The following is a 19927-nucleotide window of genomic DNA, read 5'->3' on the forward strand; positions in this document are numbered from 1 at the left end:
ATTTTTGAAATTGTTGCAGATTTATTAAAAAAGAAAAACTGAAATATCACATGGTCCTAAGTATTCAGACCCTTTGCTCAGTATTTAGTAGAAGCACCCTTTTGAGCTAATACAGCCATGAGTCTTCTTGAGAAAGATGCAACAAGTTTTTCACACCTGGATTTAGGGATCCTCTGCCATTCCTCCTTGCAGATCCTCTCCAGTTCTGTCAGGTTGGATGGTAAACGTTGGTGGACAGCCATTTTTAGGTCTCTCCAGAGATTCTCAATTGGGTTTAAGTCAGGGCTCTGGCTGGGCCATTCAAGAACAGTCACAGAGTTGTTGTGAAGCCACTCCTTCGTTATTTTAGCTGTGTGCTTAGGGTCATTGTCTTGTTGAAAGGTAAACATTTGGCCCAGTCTGAGGTCCTTAGCACTCTGGAGAAGGTTTTTGTCCAGGATATCCCTGTACTTGGCCGCATTCATCTTTCCCTCGATTGCAACCAGTCGTCCTGTCCCTGCAGCTGAAAAACACCCCCACAGCATGATGCTGCCACCGCCATGCTTCACTGTGGGGACTGTATTGGACAAGTGATGAGCAGTGCCTGGTTGTCTCCACACATACCTCAGTGCAAGACACATGACAGCCTGCATGGAGTTTGCTAAAAGACACCTGAAGGACTCTGAGATGGTGAGAAATAAGATTCTCTGGTCTGATGAGACCAAGATAGAACTTTTTGGCCTTAATTCTAAGCGGTATGTGTGGAGACAACCAGGCACTGCTCATCACTTGTCCAATACAGTCTCCACAGTGAAGCATGGCGGTGGCAGCATCATGCTGTGGGGGTGTTTTTCAGCTGCAGGGACAGGACGACTGGTTGCAATCGAGGGAAAGATGAGTGCGGCCTGACAGAACTGGAGAGGATCTGCAAGGAGGAATGGCAGAGGATCCCCAAATCCAGGTGTGAAAAACTTGTTGCATCTTTCCCTAGAAGACTCATGGCTGTATTAGCTCAAAAGCGTGCTTCTACTAAATACCGAGCAAAGGGTCTGAATACTTAGGACCATGTGATATTTCAGTTTTTCTTTTTAAATAAATCTGCAACAATTTCAAAAATTCTTTTTTTTGTCTGTCAATATGGGATGCTGTGTGTACATTAATGAAGGAAAAAATTAATTTAAATGATTTTAGCAAATGGCTGCAATATGACAAACAGTGAAAAATTGAAGGGGGTCTGAATACTTTCCGTACCCACTGTATATTAGACAGGTGTGTACTTTAATTTTAAACTGTCGAGAATATTAATAGTTTGGGGTGATGAAATGTGATAATATGGAGACCCAGTGGTTACCCATTTCTTGTGACAAAGCACATACCCACATTATTATACAGGTCAAATCCTTTTATAGCAAATACCAAAGTAACAAAATTTTCAGAACAACGAATACTTTTTGTTGGCCTGAACAAACATTCATACAACATGTTAAACGGATTTTTTTTAACAGAATGTAAATTTCAGTATAACAGATGTTCTTTTGACCAAAAAATGGCGACCATAGATGATAATGCAATGCAAAAAATATTTAATGCCGTGCCTACATTTTCGTTGAGTCTTGGGAAACTTGCAGCAGGCTGTCTCTTTCTTGTTAGACCAAAAGTAAGTGATAATTGCTCTGTGTGAGTGTTGGTGAGACATGAGAAACGGCATCAGTTAACGCTGAAAGAAAAATTAACAATCCTGGAAAAAGTTGATTTCGGAATGAAGAAAAATGATGTGTTGGGTACCTGGAGTACTTCTGGGTTGCCCTATTATAGGAGCCAGTCACCACCACCAAATGCCTAGAGTCGGGAGGAAGTGGACGACGCTCGCGAGGAGGAGTATATGCGGAAGGACTGGCAAAGAGAAGGGACTGTGTTGCTGATACATACCAGGCTGCTTTGTATAAATAAACCGTGTGCTATGTGGTGTCCTGCCTGTTAGTGTCGGGTTAGGGCGGCTGCATGCACCCAGGGCTTCACACTATTTAAAAAAAAAAAAAAAAAAGTTACATCTAATGCCTCATTTTCAAAGAAAATATTTTTTGCAGTTTAAGAAACACTGTTTTTTTTATACAGGTATCGTCAAGCTTAGGTAACAGAGTTAGTTGCATGAGAGACAGAAAGGCAAGTCCAGGTTGGGTGTTAAATGTACTAAACATTGGGCGACAACAACATTACGCTTGTTGCAGACATGTTGAAATGAGTGTGTTTTTCTGCATACTACAAAAATTGTTCCAAATATCGTCTAAATGGAAAGAGATGAAGCAGTTGCTTAAGGTGTTATTGCAATGAAAGATCATATTTGACTCGGAACAAGGAGTCACACTCCTAATACTACTCATAAATCATTTTTATGTTGTTCTTTTCCCATCTCAATATGAATAAATCTTTAACTATGTTGGTAATTATTTCAGGAGAAATTTAGCCATGGACTGCTTACTTTAAAAATGAAACTAGCGTAAGAAACCCCTTAAGATATTGCTCTTCACAGCTCTATTACAGAATAATTTTAGGCTCCATCCCTCCTTAGCTTATATAGTATTTAATTTATTAAAGTCATTATTTATTTGGACTTTCAGATATATTTATACAGTATAGAGAGTGTTCTGTCACTGTTTGATTTACCATATCTTAAATAAGGATTTTTTTCAATACTTTGAGTTCTTAACTGTTGTTAAATAGAACCTGCATGACTTCCACAGTCTTTAAGGAGCATTCACATTTCAATATATTTTAGCTAGTAATGAGAAGAATATTGACGGTGTTTCTAGTCTTTATCAGTTAATGGCATAGGGTGTACTACTATACGATCTTAAAGGCAACTCTGGGAAAGGAACCTGTCAATTTCTCATGCAGTGGAACTCTGTTGTTCATAAAAACATAAAACATGTTGTAATTCAGGGGATACACATCCTTATAGATCACATGTAGCCAAGATGCAAAGCTGAATTCAAAAAAGTACAGTAAGGGACGGTACTTAAAATGCTAGAAAAAACAAAGCAGGGATTTTGAAATCCTCTTTGACCTGTGTTAAATTGAAAACAGTAATATCACAAGGATTGCATGTTTTGCTATAGCAAATTTATTATTTTTGTAAAGACATGTTTGTTACAAATTTATTGCTATGACAGCATCATAATTATGAACAATGGCATCTGTTACCATTTTTTTTTAGAACTGTCCAAAATTAAGACCATTTTGGGCAAAGATATGAACCAAACTTGAACTTTATTTCTAGGGAACATAGCTTCTAGGAATCTCTTAGTGTTGCTTCTAAACACTAACATGGTACATAGAATTAAACAACACGATATACAATGCATGACTTCATCACAACATTATATACAGTAAAAAAAATATATATAACAATACAGTAAGGTAGAATTTAAAGTAAATATGAAATATAAACAATTTGTATTGAATGGAGAAGAATAGTATTCAGCAAAAGACAGATAAATCAAGGACCGTGTTCAACCATAGTGATTAAAGTAGGAAAGAAACTGCTTCTGAGTCTAGTAGTTCTTGTCTTTAATGACTAGTCACATTTCCTTGATGTTAATTACCAAAAGAGAAAGTTGACTAGGCGAGTGTAGTCTTTGCTTATATTTCCAGTGCATTTCTGGACAACATGATATGTACAGGACCTCAGTGGAATCTTATTTCAGGCCTACATTCTTTTGTGCTGTCTGAATAACACACCACAGTTTGTTTGTCATATCAGAATGGTTGTGCTTATAAATTTAAATAATTCTATCCTGTTGATAGAGTAACTAGAGTTTATTATTCCTAGCCTGAGTTGCCTCGAAAGCTTGCATATTGTAATCTTTTTAGTTAGCCAATAAAAGGTGTAATTTTGCTTGATTTTTCTCTAGTGCTCCTATAGAATTGAATTAGAGTGGATCATAAAAACAATATTATAACAACAAACTTGTGTAATGTATTGTTAGTGTGTCAATTGACTTTGACAACTTTGATAACAACATCAATTGACTTTGCTTTTCTAATGAGCCAAACTTAATGGAAAGCAATGTCTTTTGTTAGCCAAAACTAGAAAAAAAAAATCAGGAGTGGTCTCCCCTAGACTTTCTCGTATACTCAGATATGGGGATGGATATTTGAGGAGTAAACCACAAGACAATGATTATATTTTTATATTATGTACATTAAGGAACCATCAACAACAAATCTGATCAAATTAATAAAATTATTGAACAATTATTATTAAAGTAAAGTTGAATAATTCTGATAAATTCTGCAGCTGCATGAATAAAAGGTGAAGTACCACTTCCATTTAACAGAAATAGCCCAAAAGTTGATAGGAATCAATATTTAGTACCTAATACTTGTATGCAAAATTTGGTTGACCTAAGTGAAAGCGTACTCAAGTTATTGTGTTTACCTACACACAGATATTATTCCAAAAATGGTATTTTAGGACTCAGGGAGGTCTAAAATGTCAAGATTAATCTAAATCTCGACATTGAATCTTTGGACAATTACAGTACTTTCCATATACTTTGTATACCAGAAAGTAAAAATTAATTTTGCATGGAATCATAAAGGTATTTTTTCAAAAATTTAGCTTAAAGACTTTGTTAATGTTGTTCTAACATAAGTCTTTTGGGCTCCTTCCTCTATTTTTGTTTTACCTGTGGTGTTTTACTATAAATGAGGAACTTTTTAATGGGTCTTTTTTTTTCTTTTTTTTTAACAACTCTCTGAATTGTGTAAAGATGAGGTTTTATGTATTGTAATATGACCTTTGTAACACACTATATGTAATTGCTTTGTTACACCTATTTTATTTTAGTGCATATATTTTGAATCTTGTCTAAAAGAACAGGAATTTTTTTAAAATTAACATGAATTTGCCCAACTAACGTCTGTTTTTTGTTACCCATTTTTCATTGCTGCTTGTGTTTTATGATCACATAAAATAAATAAAACTTAAACTGTACTGTCCAAGATTTTGCAGACTGTCAAGAATAGTGTGCCTGGGATGTTAGTGAAAGTAAACTTGGCTGGGCAATACAGCTATGATTTACACAAAGCTTGCCAAATTAAACGGAGTGGCCTTAATGTATGTTTTGGTTTCTCCTCACATAAACAGAATATACTAACCTGAATTTGTATTTTTTATTTATATTTTTTGCAACTGATTGAATATCTATGAATCACTTGTAATATTTTAAAGGAGGTCACCCCAGATGTTGCTTCTAAGCTCCCTATATTCTGTTTCTGAAGCTGTACAGTGGGACAGTTAGTGTTTGCAGTAACGCAATATATAATCTGTTTAATTAAATTTGTTGAAAAGTGCACGTGATTTGTGAAATGTCAACAAGTGTACACCTGTAGTTTCCTAAATACTGCATTAATGATTGTACAACAAGAATTATGATTGGTCTAGGTACTTTAAGCACAAAGCATTCTATACAAAATATGCTAGACCTTCTCTATTATGTGCAGATGTTAACACATCTAAGCACAATATAATAAAGTAGAAAAACGTGCTTGGAACTCCTTTCCTTCTGTTTAAGAACATTCTGTTCCAATGTAAACATGGTACTTTTATAAGTGACAAAAATGAAAGGTACTGTTAGTTTAAGAAATAACCCTGCCCCTTTAAGACTGGTTGCAGTTTTAGCCCTTACAAAGTTAATATACAGAGACAGACAGACAGAGGGCTAAAACATTTCTTAGTCTCAACCATCCTTGTGCTAATAAAGATTAGGATTAGGAAAAGACATTCTTGTAGGTTCTAGTAATGTTTATGAGAGTTGTAGTGATCATATCTCAGAAAAAATCAGTTTCTTTTCATCATTTTATGCAAGACTGATGTATTTTTATTTGTACAATGAAAAAGGAAAGGAGAATTATGCAAAGATTTGGTCACTCCAAAATATTTGAGATCTTGGATAACTTTTACAAAGGTCTCTGACCTTAATTAGCTAGTTAGGGTTATGACTTGTTCACAGTCATTGTGAGGAAACCCAAAGTGAATTTCAAAGCACTATAAATTCTTTGACTCTTCAAACATTGTCCCAACAATCAGCAACCATGGGCCCCTCTAAGCACCTGCCTAGCTCTCTGAAAAACAAAATAATTGATGCTTGCAAAGCAAGGAGAAGGCTACATATCAGGATGTAATAATAAATCATTTGGTCCTTGGCAGGTCTTAAAATTAGGTAAATACAATCTCACATGAACAACAATATGAAGTATCACACCATGTCATTATTTAACAAAACTAAGCCAAAATGCAGAAGCAGTGTGAGAAGAATTAAGCACATCCTTACTACTTCCATAGGAATTAAGAGGGTAAGTAGCAGCCAGGTGCTACTAATCAAATGCACTTGATTAATTGATCATCAGCAAGTTTGACCACCTCTATAATAGCAGACGTTTTGGCAGTTTGCTTGGCTGGATCATTCAGGTTAACACAATTCTGAGTAGGAAAGACATCAGCAGTGATCTCAGAGAAGCAATTGTTGCTGCATATCAATCTGGGAAGGCCAATAAGGCCATTTCCAAACAATTTGAAGTCCATCATTCTACACTTAGAAAGATTATTCACAAGTGGAAAACATTCAAGACAGTTGCCAATCTTCCCAGGAGTGAACAATCCAGTAAATTTACCCCAAGGTCAGAAATTGCAAAAATCCAAAGAGCTACATTTCAGACTGTACAGACTTTTTAGTTAGCATGTTAAAATTCATGACAGTACAAATAGAAAAAGACTGAACAGTATGGCTTGTTTGGAAGGGATGCCAGGAGAAAGCATCCTCTCTCTAAAAAGAACATGGCAGCACAGCATAGATTTGCAAAGTTGCATCTGAACAAACCACAAGACTACTGAAACAATGTCTTTTGGACAGACCAAAGTGGAGATGTTTGGCAAAAATCAAACACAGCATACCAGCACAAACATCTCATACCAACTGTCAAGCACAGTGGTGGAGGTGTGATGATTTTGGCTTGTTTTGCAGCCACATGACATGGGCACCTTGCAGTCATTGAATCAACCATGAACTCCTCTGTATACAGTATACCAAAGTACTCTAGTGTCAAATGCGAGGCCATCTTCTGACAGCTCAGCTTGGCCGAAATTGGGTCATGCAATAGGACAATAATCCTAAGCACACCAGCAAATCTATAACAGGATGGCTGAAAAACAAAATAATCAAGGTGTTGCAATTGCCTAGTCAAAGTCTAGACTTCAACCTGATTGAAATGCTATGGTGGAAAATTGAGAGAACTGCACATAAACAAATGCCTGCAAACCTCAATAAAGTGAAGCAATGTTGTAAAGAAGAGTGGGCCAGAATTCCTCCATAACAATGTGAGAAACTGATTAAATTCATACAGAAAACGATTACTTCAGGTTATTGCTGCTAAAGGTGGTTCTACAAGCTATTGAATCATGGGGTGTGCTTAGTGTTTCACACATTGCTTCTCCATTTTCGCCTCATTTTTGTTAAGTAATGCCACAGTGGAATCTCTGTGTGTTTTACACCCGAGGTTAGATTTAAATAATTTTAGAACCTGGGAAGGACCAGATTTTTTTTTTTATTATGTCTTGAAATGTAAACCATAGAATTGTAAGAGGATGTACATTATTTTTCACATGACCATTATGAACAAATCACCTACAAACCATATCAACAGGAAAAAGTGAGGGCACTTCTGCATTTAAGTGTTTTTCTCTCTACATATTATGTACATTGAGGAAGTACTGTTTGTTATCTTGAAAAAACAACTTCTGGTTTTTAACTGAAATACATGTTCTGAACATTTTTGAAAAGCTGTTTATCTGTGGTAACAATTTTAAGGATGCTGTAACTTGAGAATAAATGGACAGATGCTTAAGAAATTTTGTGGACAACTTGCACTCCTTATTGTGTACCTTTTTAGGTTTTGGGTGAATTCCACCCGTTCAGCTTTGAGGTTTTTAATGTTCAAAGGTCTTAAAGCTGATAGCAACTAAAGCAAAACCACTGTTCCTAAAATCTGACATATGCTTGACAGAATGACTTTTGTGAATTTTGTGTTGGATCCAAAGGTTGATCTTTGAGCTGTTAAAGTTCAAGATTTTCCACTGCATTAGTGGTATTACACCTTTCATCTTTCCCCATATACTATAATCATGTGTTTTTGTTTTTTTTAATAGGTTTGCCTTTAAAGTGGACTGAAATATGAAAACAAACTTTAGAGATTTTGCATCTCAGATATACAATATATAAATAAATTCATAGTGTATACTGTACTTATAAATATGGAAAAAGTCATGTGCTGGCTGCATCATCTGTCCCACCAACACTGCCGCGGCATTATTTTATATCACCCTATACTTTATTGTTACTAAAAAAAAAAAAAAAAAAGAGGGATCAGATTTTATATCTACTTTTTCAAAAATCTCTGGAGAAAGTTTTAAGTGTTCAACAACAGTTCATTGTCATTCATTGCCTCTTCTCCCTCTTACAAATAAAAGGTGCCGACAGCCACAAATCTGTGTATCTTCAGTTAGGGGAAGGGAAGATGTCTGCTTCTGTAATTAAAAAGTGCTTGCTAAAAAGCAGCATACTTTTGTTATTCCAGGATGTATGAAGTAAATATTTTTCAAATTAATACTACTAATAATATTATACTTTGAAAGAAAGAATTCTAAATCATTTGATTACCCATTTTGAAAACTGATTGGATGTGACTTCAAATGTACTCAAAAAAGAAGTGTAAGCAGCTGGCACACAAGCGATGCACAGCAGACATCACAAGCTTTTCAAAATGGGTAGCGACTGTTGGGTCTCACATTTCAGAAGGCCAGTTGTCAGTTTTGCTTAATGTGTCTGTTCAACAGCACTGAAAAGCATAGTCATGAATAAATAGCTCACAACTAAATCCCAAGCAGATGTTTGAAACAAAGGAAACATTTAAACAGAGTTCTTTTAGTCATATGTGTGTACAAGAGTACAACAGACATACACAATTTGCCGTTTTTAATTTTACAGGGAACAGATCTATGTATATGATGGGCTACATCCATGACATACAGCTTCATGTTGATTTTAAATTGTTTATTGAATGTTTCAGCTGATTCAATCAAAACTTAGCACAAACACATGCATTTTCTGTTCATAGCTGCTAACACATTTTTTCTTCCCTTTTGGGTGAATTTTAATTGTCAGGAGACATCTGAGTTATTTCTGTTTTATTTCATTTTTCATAAATTAAATCATCCTAAATTATTTATATTATTATAGACCTATTATAATTTGGAATGATCTTCCCTTTTTGTCATCAAAAGAATAATATTCTTTTTTTCATATTGCATACTTTTCCCTTTCACTTTCATAGGTAAATAACGCAGGTCGCAATGTGACAATATAATTTTACACTAGTAAATGTTAACAATAGCTTGAATTAGCAATGCTCAGCGTCGTTTTTTGATAACCAGTGGCAAAGGATAGAAATTTGCAGAAGCCTTTCTGGCTTTTTATTGTCTTGAGGGTATAAAACAAGCATAATAAAAATAAAATACCTCTTTATGCAAAACATTAACTTTTAATAAAAATAATAAAAAAAAAATCTCTGGATACTTTATACAATTAGTGATGAAGTGCATTATTTGACGAATACAAAACAGCATGCTGCTGACCAGTTAGTGTGCAAATCAGCTGAAGAAATTGCTGTGTCACCTAGAAGCCTTGTACTTGGCAGTTTGCAAGTCCTAAATAATATGTGTCACCTGACATCTATTTGTACCTTTTTATCTATCCATCCAAATATCTTCCTATTCCAGTTAACCTGGGCACCAGGTGAAACAAAGCACAACATTGACAGAGTGGCCAAGTTTATTTTCCAAGTAGCAAGTGAGCCATTTATGAGTGGTCCTCAGTTACAGATGCAGGGCTAGTATGATTAAACATTTACTAGTTGTTATATTTAAGTCAGGGTTCCTCCTCTAGCTGAGGCTCAAATTCCAGTTTTATGTTTGTTCATTTTTATAAAGGCTAGGATATCCCATAGTCCCTTGCGGTTAATTTAAATGTGCTTGGGAAGTTGGTGGGTGATTCTTGTGCTATTTGATTATATGTGATTTTCTGAAATTTTTTTGACATGTTCATTGTTTATGCTGGATTGGGACTTGTTTTCCCTGGATTGCCTTTGACTTTCAGGAAACTCCTTTTTCTCCGTTTAGTTTTATTATAGAGCAATTGTTAAAGAATAAATATTTTTATTTATAGAGATTCTGTGCTTGCCATTGTTACTAACTGGGTTTTGATGGTTTCTCATGCTAATGAGCATTTTGATCAATTTCTGGGGCTTTTTTGTTTTGGGACTCTCAAGATTCATAACACTTAGTGTTGGAAAAATTGTACTAGTTCTTTCTGTGAAACAAATTCAGGCAAATACTAAAATGACCTGCAATGTTATTTTAATGAAGATCTTTGAAGTAGCAGAACATTTCTTCAGTAAAATCTGGACCTATTGCTTGAATTAATCATTGTCTTCAGCGTTGAATTCACAATGGTATACACATGACAAACCATTAATGTCTCCTGCTATTTTGTTTTCATGGCAGGTCGTTTTTTTTTTACTGTCTACAATGATATTTTTGGCTAGTGTAGATTCCTATTAGAAGGATCTGTAGTTACATTTTGGCTAGTCAGAATTTCAATTTCAGATAGCTGTAATTCCATTTTGATTATTGATGGTTTTTCCTAAAGACACTGATGGAGTTTTCCATTAGAGATATCAGGAAATTCCATTTTGACTATTCTAAAGCTCAAGTGATTATTGTGTTTGAATTAAAGATACAGTATAATACTGTAATGTCATTTTTGATATCTAACATACATTTTAATTGAAACTGAATATATCATTACAGATAACTCATAAGTCATAGAATTCAGTGAGAATAGGCTCTCAGTTGTGTGTGTATACGTACATATATATATATTTATATAACATACTGTGTCTCTGATACTCACAAGTAAGCCTAGCGAATCGGAAATCCAAGAATGGCAATCAGTTTCTGTTCCGTCCGATATCTGGATGGATGACATATCATGGAGGGTGGGTGCGTCTGGGGAAATGTCATTTAATTACATAAGCATATCTGTACTACAGTGGTTTCGTTTTGTGGAGACGTGATTCCGTTGCCTTTGCTGACACCGACTGCTGGCAGAGTGGAGCACAGCAAGTTTAGTTTACAGGTTGTGGTGTTCGTGTGCCAGCCACTGAGTCTGGGAAACTGCCGGGTTAGAGTCTGTGACCGTTATGTGATCTATATTACTGGCACAGTGGATTAGAGCAAGTGTAGCTCACAGGTTGTGTTGTTTGGGCGCCACCTACTGACTCTGGGAAGCCGCTGCGTTTGACTCTGGGGCAGGCGCCACGGCGCATTACGTTGTGTTATTTGGGTGCCACCTACTGACTCTGGGAAGCTGCCGCGTTTTGGGAAGTCGCTGCGTTTGACTCTGGGGCGGGCACCGCTGCGTTTGACTCTGGACTCTGGGGCGGGCGCCAAACTGAATGACCGTTATGTGATCTACATTACTGGCACAATGGATTAGAGCAAGTCTAGTTCACAGGTTGTGTTGTTTGGGCGCCACCTACTGACTCTGGGAATCTGCCGCGTTTTGGGAAGCCACTGCGTTTGACTGTACAGGTTGTGTTGTTTGGGCGCTCAGAGGTTGTGTTGTTCGGGCGACACCTACTGACTCTGGGGAAGCCACCATGTTTTGGAAAGCTGCTGCGTTTGACCCTGGACTCTGGGGCGGGTGCCAAGGCCGCAGTGCGCATGCGCCTCGGTGTATCCGCCGTGCATATATTAACTGTGGTTTAGTAAGATAGATTCTGACTAGTCAAAGTTATATTTTAGATATACTATATAATTATATAACATATTTATATAATATTCTAGATCAGAAAAGACTCAATGTCAAAGAGGGGTTTCAGGGACCTATGGAAATGCACTAATTCACAGGGTTTAGCCAACAGAAATCCGATTGCAGCAGTCATAGTCAGATTCCAGAATTCCAGGTTTTATATTTTATTTAACGTAACAAACAATTGACAACAATAAATAAACAAATGTGTTCAAGGTAAACCAATATAGCAAAATACAAAGTCTCTCAGAAATGGACAACAACTTCCAGTTGAGGGCGTGACCTTATTAAACTTTCTTACACTTGATGTGACGGTAGAATAGTTAAAACACAAGCACCAGCTTAACAATAGTTTGTTAATCACAGTAGAAGAAAAAACAAAATCAGAGTTGCTGGTTGCCCTAAAGGGAGAAAAAAGGGCCTAAATCGCAACCTCATACTGAAACAGGCTTAAGTTCCTTTTTGTTTAATCATCTGACTTTGCCTGCTATGCGTTAACTTAAACTTGACAAATCAGTCCTACATCATCTCACATGCGGATTACGGTGTTGTCACCACTGCATTGGCTCCATGAATTCACCTGGTTGTACTGGAAGCACCCCTAGAAGTGGAGAAGTTACAGGCTTCTAGATAAACTTGCAGGCGTAACACAAAAAAAAGAGAATTGCTTGAGGCAACAGCGGAGTTGTTGAAGCAGGCGCCAAAGAAATATCCAGAACCAAAGTGTAAGATTAAAAATTAAAGTTCACAGAAACTGCAAGCGTTATCCTCTGGCCTGTGTTTTTGTCAAGAAACCTCCCCATCAATGAAGAATTACATAAAATGACAGTACTAATAACAGCACAGGAATTCCAAGTCTAACAGTAAGTCTGCTTGCTTTAGACTTGTGGACTACAACCTAGCTTGAATCCAGCTGTAGTTTCTAAAATGTCTATTAATAGTAAGTTAAATTTAATGCACTGTACTGTAGTGTTGGATCTCATGGGTGTTGCAGAGCTACCATTTCTGAATATGTGTACAAGATAAGAAGTGGATGTGAATTGTTGTTATTATAATTTTACATTTGCCTGAAGCCTAAGTGAAAGGTGATTTACAAAGACAAGGTCACATTACAGCTGTTTCCAACTTTGAACATATTTTTGCATCTGGTGCCGGGGCAGGGTAAATTACTTGCTAAGGGTCACACATTGAACCAGCCACCCTTTGGTTTTTCACTGCACTCCCTATTATTTATTTATGGCTTATTTAAAATTATTTATCATAGTTCAGATATTTGGAGTATGTAGTAACAACTGTGTGTTAGGGCTCAGCAGCTTCAGAATATTTTTATTAGATATCTGACAGTACTACACGATGCAAAAGGCAAATTTTTCACTTAATGAAATTGTTGTCCGTGAGGATTTCATGTGCAGCAGATGAACAAAAATAGTCTAAAAACAACAAATGCCTCACTGTCCAGAACATTTTTATCTTATCTACTGTACAGTGGTTAATGGACGTCTGGTAGTTCTACACCATATAAAGATATGTTTAGCATTTTTTATTCTCTCTTGTGCCATACAGAGGGCATTCCAGTCTAGTGTGTAATGTTGCCAGTGGTTTCAATTAAACACAACCACAGAATGCTTTGGCAATAGCTGGGCAAAAGGAATTTAAATTCTTCTTTTTTAAAAACAGGTATGTGCAAAATATATGGGCACTTTGCTAGTATAACCACAGAACTGTTCCTGCACAGGAATATGCAGTCAGGGCAACACTAACACAGATGTTTGTATTGGGTGGATTGGGTGGCAGTGCGTGTGTTGTACCTTAAAATGGAATTTTGTGTTTATTCTAAACGTTTCAATGATTTTTTGCTTTTGGAATGCATTTAAAATATTCATTAAAACTCACGTCAATTCTGTTGTCTTTAATGAAAAAGTAATTCTATATTTAAAGCTAATTAGTTGAAAATATTGTCTTTGAGATTATTTGTTCTTTATCATAGTAGTCTGACCTTTATTGCATTATGAACATTATATATAGTGCATCCAGAAAGTCTTCACAGCGCATCACTTTTTCCACATTTTGTTATGTTACAGCCTTATTCCAAAATGGATTAAATTCATTTTTTCCTCCAAATTCTACACACAACACCCCATAATGACAACGTGAAAAAAGTTTACTTGAGATTTTTGCAAATTAATTAAAAATAAAAAAATTGAGAAAGTACATGTACATAAGTATTCACAGCCTTTGCCATGAAGCTCAAAATTGAGCTCAGGTGCATCCTGTTTCCCCTGATCACCCTTGAGATGTTTCTGCAGCTTAATTGGAGTCCACCTGTGGTAAATTTAGTTGATTGGACATGATTTGGAAAGGCACACACCTGGCTATATAAGGTCCCACAGTTGACAGTTCATGTCAGAGCACAAACCAAGCATGAAGTCAAAGGAATTGTCTATAGACCTCCGAGACAGGATTGTCTCGAGGCACAGATCTGGTGAAGGTTACAGAAACATTTCTGCTGCTTTGAAGGTCCCAATGAGCACAGTGGCCTCCATCATCCGTAAGTGGAAGAAGTTCGAAACCACCAGGACTCTTCCTAGAGCTGGCCGGCCATCTAAACTGAGCAATCGGGGGAGAAGGGCCTTAGTCAGAGAGGTGACCAAGAACCCGATGGTCACTCTGTCAGAGCTCCAGAGGTCCTCTGTGGAGAGAGGAGAACCTTTCAGAAGGACAACCATCTCTGTAGCAATCCACCAATCAGGCCTGTATGGTAGAGTGGCCAGACGGAAGCCACTCCTTAGTAAAAGGCACATGGCAGCCCACCTGGAGTTTGCCAAAAGGCACCTGAAGGACTCTCAGACCATGAGAAAGAAAATTCTCTGGTCTGATGAGACAAAGATTGAACTGTTTGGTATGAATGCCAGGCGTCGCGTTTGGAGGAAACCAGGCACCGCTCATCACCAGGCCAATACCATCCCTACAGTGAAGCATGGTGGTGGCAGCATCATGCTGTGGGGATGTTTTTCATTGGCAGGGACTGGGAGACTAGTCAGGATAAAGGGAAAGATGACTGCAGCAATGTACAGAGACATCCTGGATGAAAACCTGCTCCAGAGCGCTCTTGACCTAAGACTGGGGCGACGGTTCATCTTTCAGCAGGACAACGACCCTAAGCACACAGCCAAGATATCAAAGGAGTGGCTTCAGGACAACTCTGTGAACGTCCTTGAGTGGCCCAGCCAGAGCCCAGACTTGAATCCGATTGAACATCTCTGGAGAGATCTTAAAATGGCTGTGCACCGACGCTTCCCATCCATCCTGATGGAGCTTGAGAGGTGCTGCAAAGAGAAATGGGCAAAACTGGCCAAGGATAGGTGTGCCAAGCTTGTGGCATCATATTCAAAAAGACTTGAGGCTGTAATTGCTGCCAAAGGTGCATCGACAAAGTATCGAGCAAAGGCTGTGAATACTTATGTACATGTGATTTCTCAGTTTTTTTATTTTTAATAAATTTGCAAAAAACTCAAGTAAACTTTTTTCACGTTGTCATTATAGGGTGTTGTGTGTAGAATTCTGAGGAAAAAAAATGAATTTAATCCATTTTGGAATAAGGCTGTAACATAACAAAATGTGGAAAAAGTGATACGCTGTGAATACTTTCCGGATGCACTGTAAATTCTTTTCTAAACTTTTGTAAATAGGTTTATAAGGTATCCTGTGTTTTAATAAGCTTGTATTTAGACTTAATTGAATAAACCACTGCTTCACTGCATAAGTAAATAGAGCTGCTCTTAAACAGTAAAGGCAAGCTTCCAGTTTGGTACAGATCACTCATTGGATGTTTAAGCTGTAAGGTTAAATAATTTATGATTCAGATCTTCCTTTTTAACATTTGTATTTAATTTTTGGAAATCTTTCAACTATTTTGAAATATGCTTGCCTTTTCATAGGTTTGAAAGCACAATTGCAGGTCAGTTCTTTGGACATACACACCTTGATGAATTTCAGATGTTTTATGATGAGGAAACTCTCACTCGCCCTGTGTCTGTTGCATTCATCGCACCCAGTGTTACAACTTTCATTAATCTCAACCCAGGTAAGTAAACAACAAATGGAAATCTAAGGTCTTTATCTGGTTGTCAAACTGAAAACTCAGTTCTCAGAATGCCCATAAGTTAACACTGGTATCAACAAAATGTTGTTGTCCCCATTATGGAGTAGTAAAGAAAGGCAGAACTTTGTACTGAAACTATAGTTCCATTGTTGAACATAAGATGCACAGTATACTGAACACAGATGATTGATTCATGTTTTTCTATTTACTAAGATTAAAGTATTACACTTTTCACTTGTACTGTATATTTGTACTTAATCTATGCAGGACATTACAAATAGCTATATGCACATTCTAAATGTTTTTTTCATTCTCTGATTAGTTTTTTTACCTGTGAATTTTGTGTGCAGTTGAATAAACAAACGTCTTTGAATTGATGATATCCCACCATATGTAGGCAGTGTGGTGTAGTGGTTAAGGTTTGGACTCAAATCCTGCTACTGACACTGTGTGACCATGAGCAAGTCACTTGACCTACCTGTGCTCTATTTGGAAACCAAAATAAGTGGATAAAGATGTCTGCTAAATAAGTAAATATGCTAAAAGCTTTTACTTTATCTTTATATTTATTTTAAGATTTCCCTGTCATTTTCAGTATAGATAGATACAGTGCATCCGGATAGTATTCACAGCGCATCACTTTTTCCACATTTTGTTATGTTACAGCCTTATTCCAAAATGGATTATATTCATTTTTTTCCCTCAGAATTCTACACACAACACCCCATAATGACAACGTGAAAAAAGTTTACTTGAGGTTTTTGCAAATTTATTAAAAATAAAAAAAACTGAGAAATCACATGTACATAAGTATTCACAGCCTTTGCCGTGAAGCTCGAAATTGAGCTCAGGTGCATCCTGTTTCCCCTGATCATCCTTGAGATGTTTCTGCAGCTTAATTGGAGTCCACCTGCGGTAAATTCAGTTGATTGGACATGATTTGGAAAGGCACACACCTGTCTATATAAGGTCCCACAGTTGACAGTTCATGTCAGAGCACAAACCAATGAAGTCAAAGGAATTGTCTGTAGGCCTCCGAGACAGGATTGTCTCGAGGCACATATCTGGGGAATTTTACAGAAAAATTTCTGCTGGTTTGAAGGTCCCAATCAGCACAGTGGCCTCCATCATCTGTAAGTGGAAGAAGTTCGAAACCACCAGGACTTTTCCTAGAGCTGGCCGGCCATCTAAACTGAGCGATCGGGGGAGAAGGGCCTTAGTCAGGGAGGTGACCAAGAACCCGATGGTCACTCTGTCAGAGCTCCAGAGGTCCTCTGTGGAGAGAGGAGAACCTTCCAGAAGGACAACTATCTCTGCAGCAATCCATCCCATTGGGATTAATAAAGTATCTATCTATCTATCTATCTATCTATCTATCTATCTATCTATCTATCTATCTATCTATCTATCAATCAGGCCTGTATGGTAGAGTGGCCAGACGGAAGCCACTCCTTAGCAAAAGGCACATGGCAGCCCGCATGGAGTTTGCCAAAAGGCACCTGAAGGACTCTCAGACCATGAGAAAGAAATTTCTCTTGTTTGATGAGACAAAGATTGAACTCTTTGGTGTGAATGCCAGGCGTCACGTTTGGAGGAAACCTGGCACCATCCCTACAGCGAAGCATGGTGGTGGCAGCATCATGCTGTGGGGATGTTTTTCAGTGGCAGGAACTGGGAGACTAGTCAGGATAAAGGGAAAGATGACTGCAGCAATGTACAGAGACATCCTGGATGAAAACCTGCTCCAGAGCGCTCTTGACCTCAGTTCATCTTTCAGCAGGACAACGACCCTAAGCACACAGCCAAGATATCAAAGGAGTGGCTTCAGGACAACTCTGTGAATGTCCTTGAGTGGCCCAACCAGAGCCCAGACTTGAATCCAATTGAACATCTCTGGAGAGATCTTAAAATGGCTGTGCACCGACACTTCCCATCCAACCTGATGGAGCTTGAGAGGTGCTGCAAAGAGGAATGGGCGAAACCGGCCAAGGATAGGTGTGCCAAGCTTGTGGCATCGTATTCAAACAGACTTGAGGCTCTAATTGCTGCCAAAGGTGCATCGACAAAGTATTGAGCAAAGGCTGTGAATACTTATGTACATGCGATTTCTCAATTTTTTTATTTTTAATAAATGTGAAAAAAGTTTACTTGAGGTTTTTGCAAATTGTCATTATGGGGTGTTGTGTGCAGAATTCTGAGGAAAAAAATGAATTTAATCCATTTTGGAATAAGGCTGTAACATAACAAAAGGTGGAAATAGTGATGTGCTGTGAATACTTTCTGGATGCACTGTAACAACAACAACAACATTTATTTATATAGCACATTTTCATACAAAAAGTAGCTCAAAGTGCTTTACATAATGAAGAGAAGAAAAATAAAAGACAAAATAAGAAATTAAAATAAGACAACATTAGTTAACATAGAAAGGAGTAAGGTCCGATGGCCAGGGTGGACAGAAAAAACAAAAAAAAAACTCCAGAAGGCTGGAGAAAAAAATAAAATCTGTAGGGGTTCCAGGCCACGAGACCGCCCAGTCACCTCTGTAGATACTTTATTAATCCCCATGGGGAAATTCACATTCTGCAGCAGCAGCATACTGATAAAAAAAACAATATTAAAGAGTGGTAAAAACACAGTGCAAGTTAAAAAGTTCAAAGTGGAGAGTGCGAGGCAGGTATAACAGTCAATAACATGTTAACGTTTACCCCCCACCCCGTGCAATTGAAGAGTCGCATAGTGTGGGGGAGGAACGATCTCCTCAGTCTGTCAGTGAAGCAGGACAGTAGTGACAGCAGTCTGTTGGTGAAGCTGCTCCTCTGTCTGGAGATGACACTGTTTAGTGGATGCAGTGGATTCTCCATGATTGACAGGAGCCTGCTCAGCACCCATCGCTCTGCCACGGATGTCAAACTGTCCAGCTCCTCACCAGTTTGTCCAGGCGTGAGGCGTCCCTCTTCTTTATGCTGTCTCCCCAGCACACCACCGTGTGGAAGAGGGCGCTCGCCACAACCGTCTTATAAAACATCTGCAGCATCTTATTGCAGATGTTGAAAGACGCCAGCCTTCTAAGGAAGTATAGTCGGCTCTGTCGTCTCTTGCACAGAGTATCAGTATTGGCAGTCCAGTCCAGTTTATCATCCAGCTGCACTCCCAGGTATTTATAGGTCTGTACCCTCTGTACACAGTCACCTCTGATAATCACGGGGTCTGTGAGGGGCCTGGGCCTCCTGAAATCCACCACCAGCTCTTTGGTTTTGCTGGTGTTCAGTTGTAGGTGGTTTGAGTCGCATCATTTAACAAAGTCCTTGATTAGGTTTCTATACTCCTCCTCCTGCCCACTCCTGATGCAGCCCACGATAGCAGTGTCGTCAGCAAACTTTTGCACATGGCAGGACTCCAAGTTGTATTGGAAGTCTGATGTATATAGGCTGAACAGCCCCTGCGGCGCTCCTGTGCTGCTGACCACAATGTCAGACCTGCAGTTCCCGAGACACACATACTGAGGTCTGTCTGTAAGAAAGTTCACGATCCATGCCACCAGGTATGAATCTACTCCCATCTCTGTCAGCTTGTCCCTAAGGAGCAGTGGTTGGATGGTGTTGAAGGCACTAGAGAAGTCCAGAAACATAATTCTTACTGCACCACTGCCTCTGCCAAGTGGGAGAGGGATCGGTGTAGCATGTAGATGATGGCATCCTCCGCTCCCACCTTCTCCTGGTATGCGAACTGCAGAGGGTTGAGGGCATGGCGGACCTGTGGCCTCAGTTGGTGAAGCGGCAGCCGCTCCATGGTCTTCATCACATGTGACATCACTGCAACAGACCTGAAGTCATTCAGCTGACTAGGACATGATACCTTTGGGACTGGGGTGATGCAAGATGTTTTCCAAAGCCTCGGGACTCTCCCCTGTTCCAGG

The 19927-nt window shown here is 38.3% G+C and overlaps 1 protein-coding gene across 1 annotated transcript in view; it reads left to right on the plus strand.

The window, feature by feature from the left end:
* smpd1 (sphingomyelin phosphodiesterase 1) overlaps window positions 1-19927 on the plus strand; it is a 61781-nt gene that overhangs the window by 32576 nt on the left and 9278 nt on the right. The window contains exon 5 of the mRNA XM_051926751.1: window positions 15845-15990. Within this exon, the coding sequence (XP_051782711.1) occupies window positions 15845-15990 (146 nt within the window). The remainder of the gene's footprint in view (window positions 1-15844; window positions 15991-19927) is intronic.

The sequence above is a fragment of the Erpetoichthys calabaricus genome, chromosome 4 (assembly GCF_900747795.2).
Source record: "Erpetoichthys calabaricus chromosome 4, fErpCal1.3, whole genome shotgun sequence".
In the NCBI taxonomy this organism is placed as follows: Eukaryota; Metazoa; Chordata; class Cladistia; order Polypteriformes; family Polypteridae; genus Erpetoichthys; species Erpetoichthys calabaricus.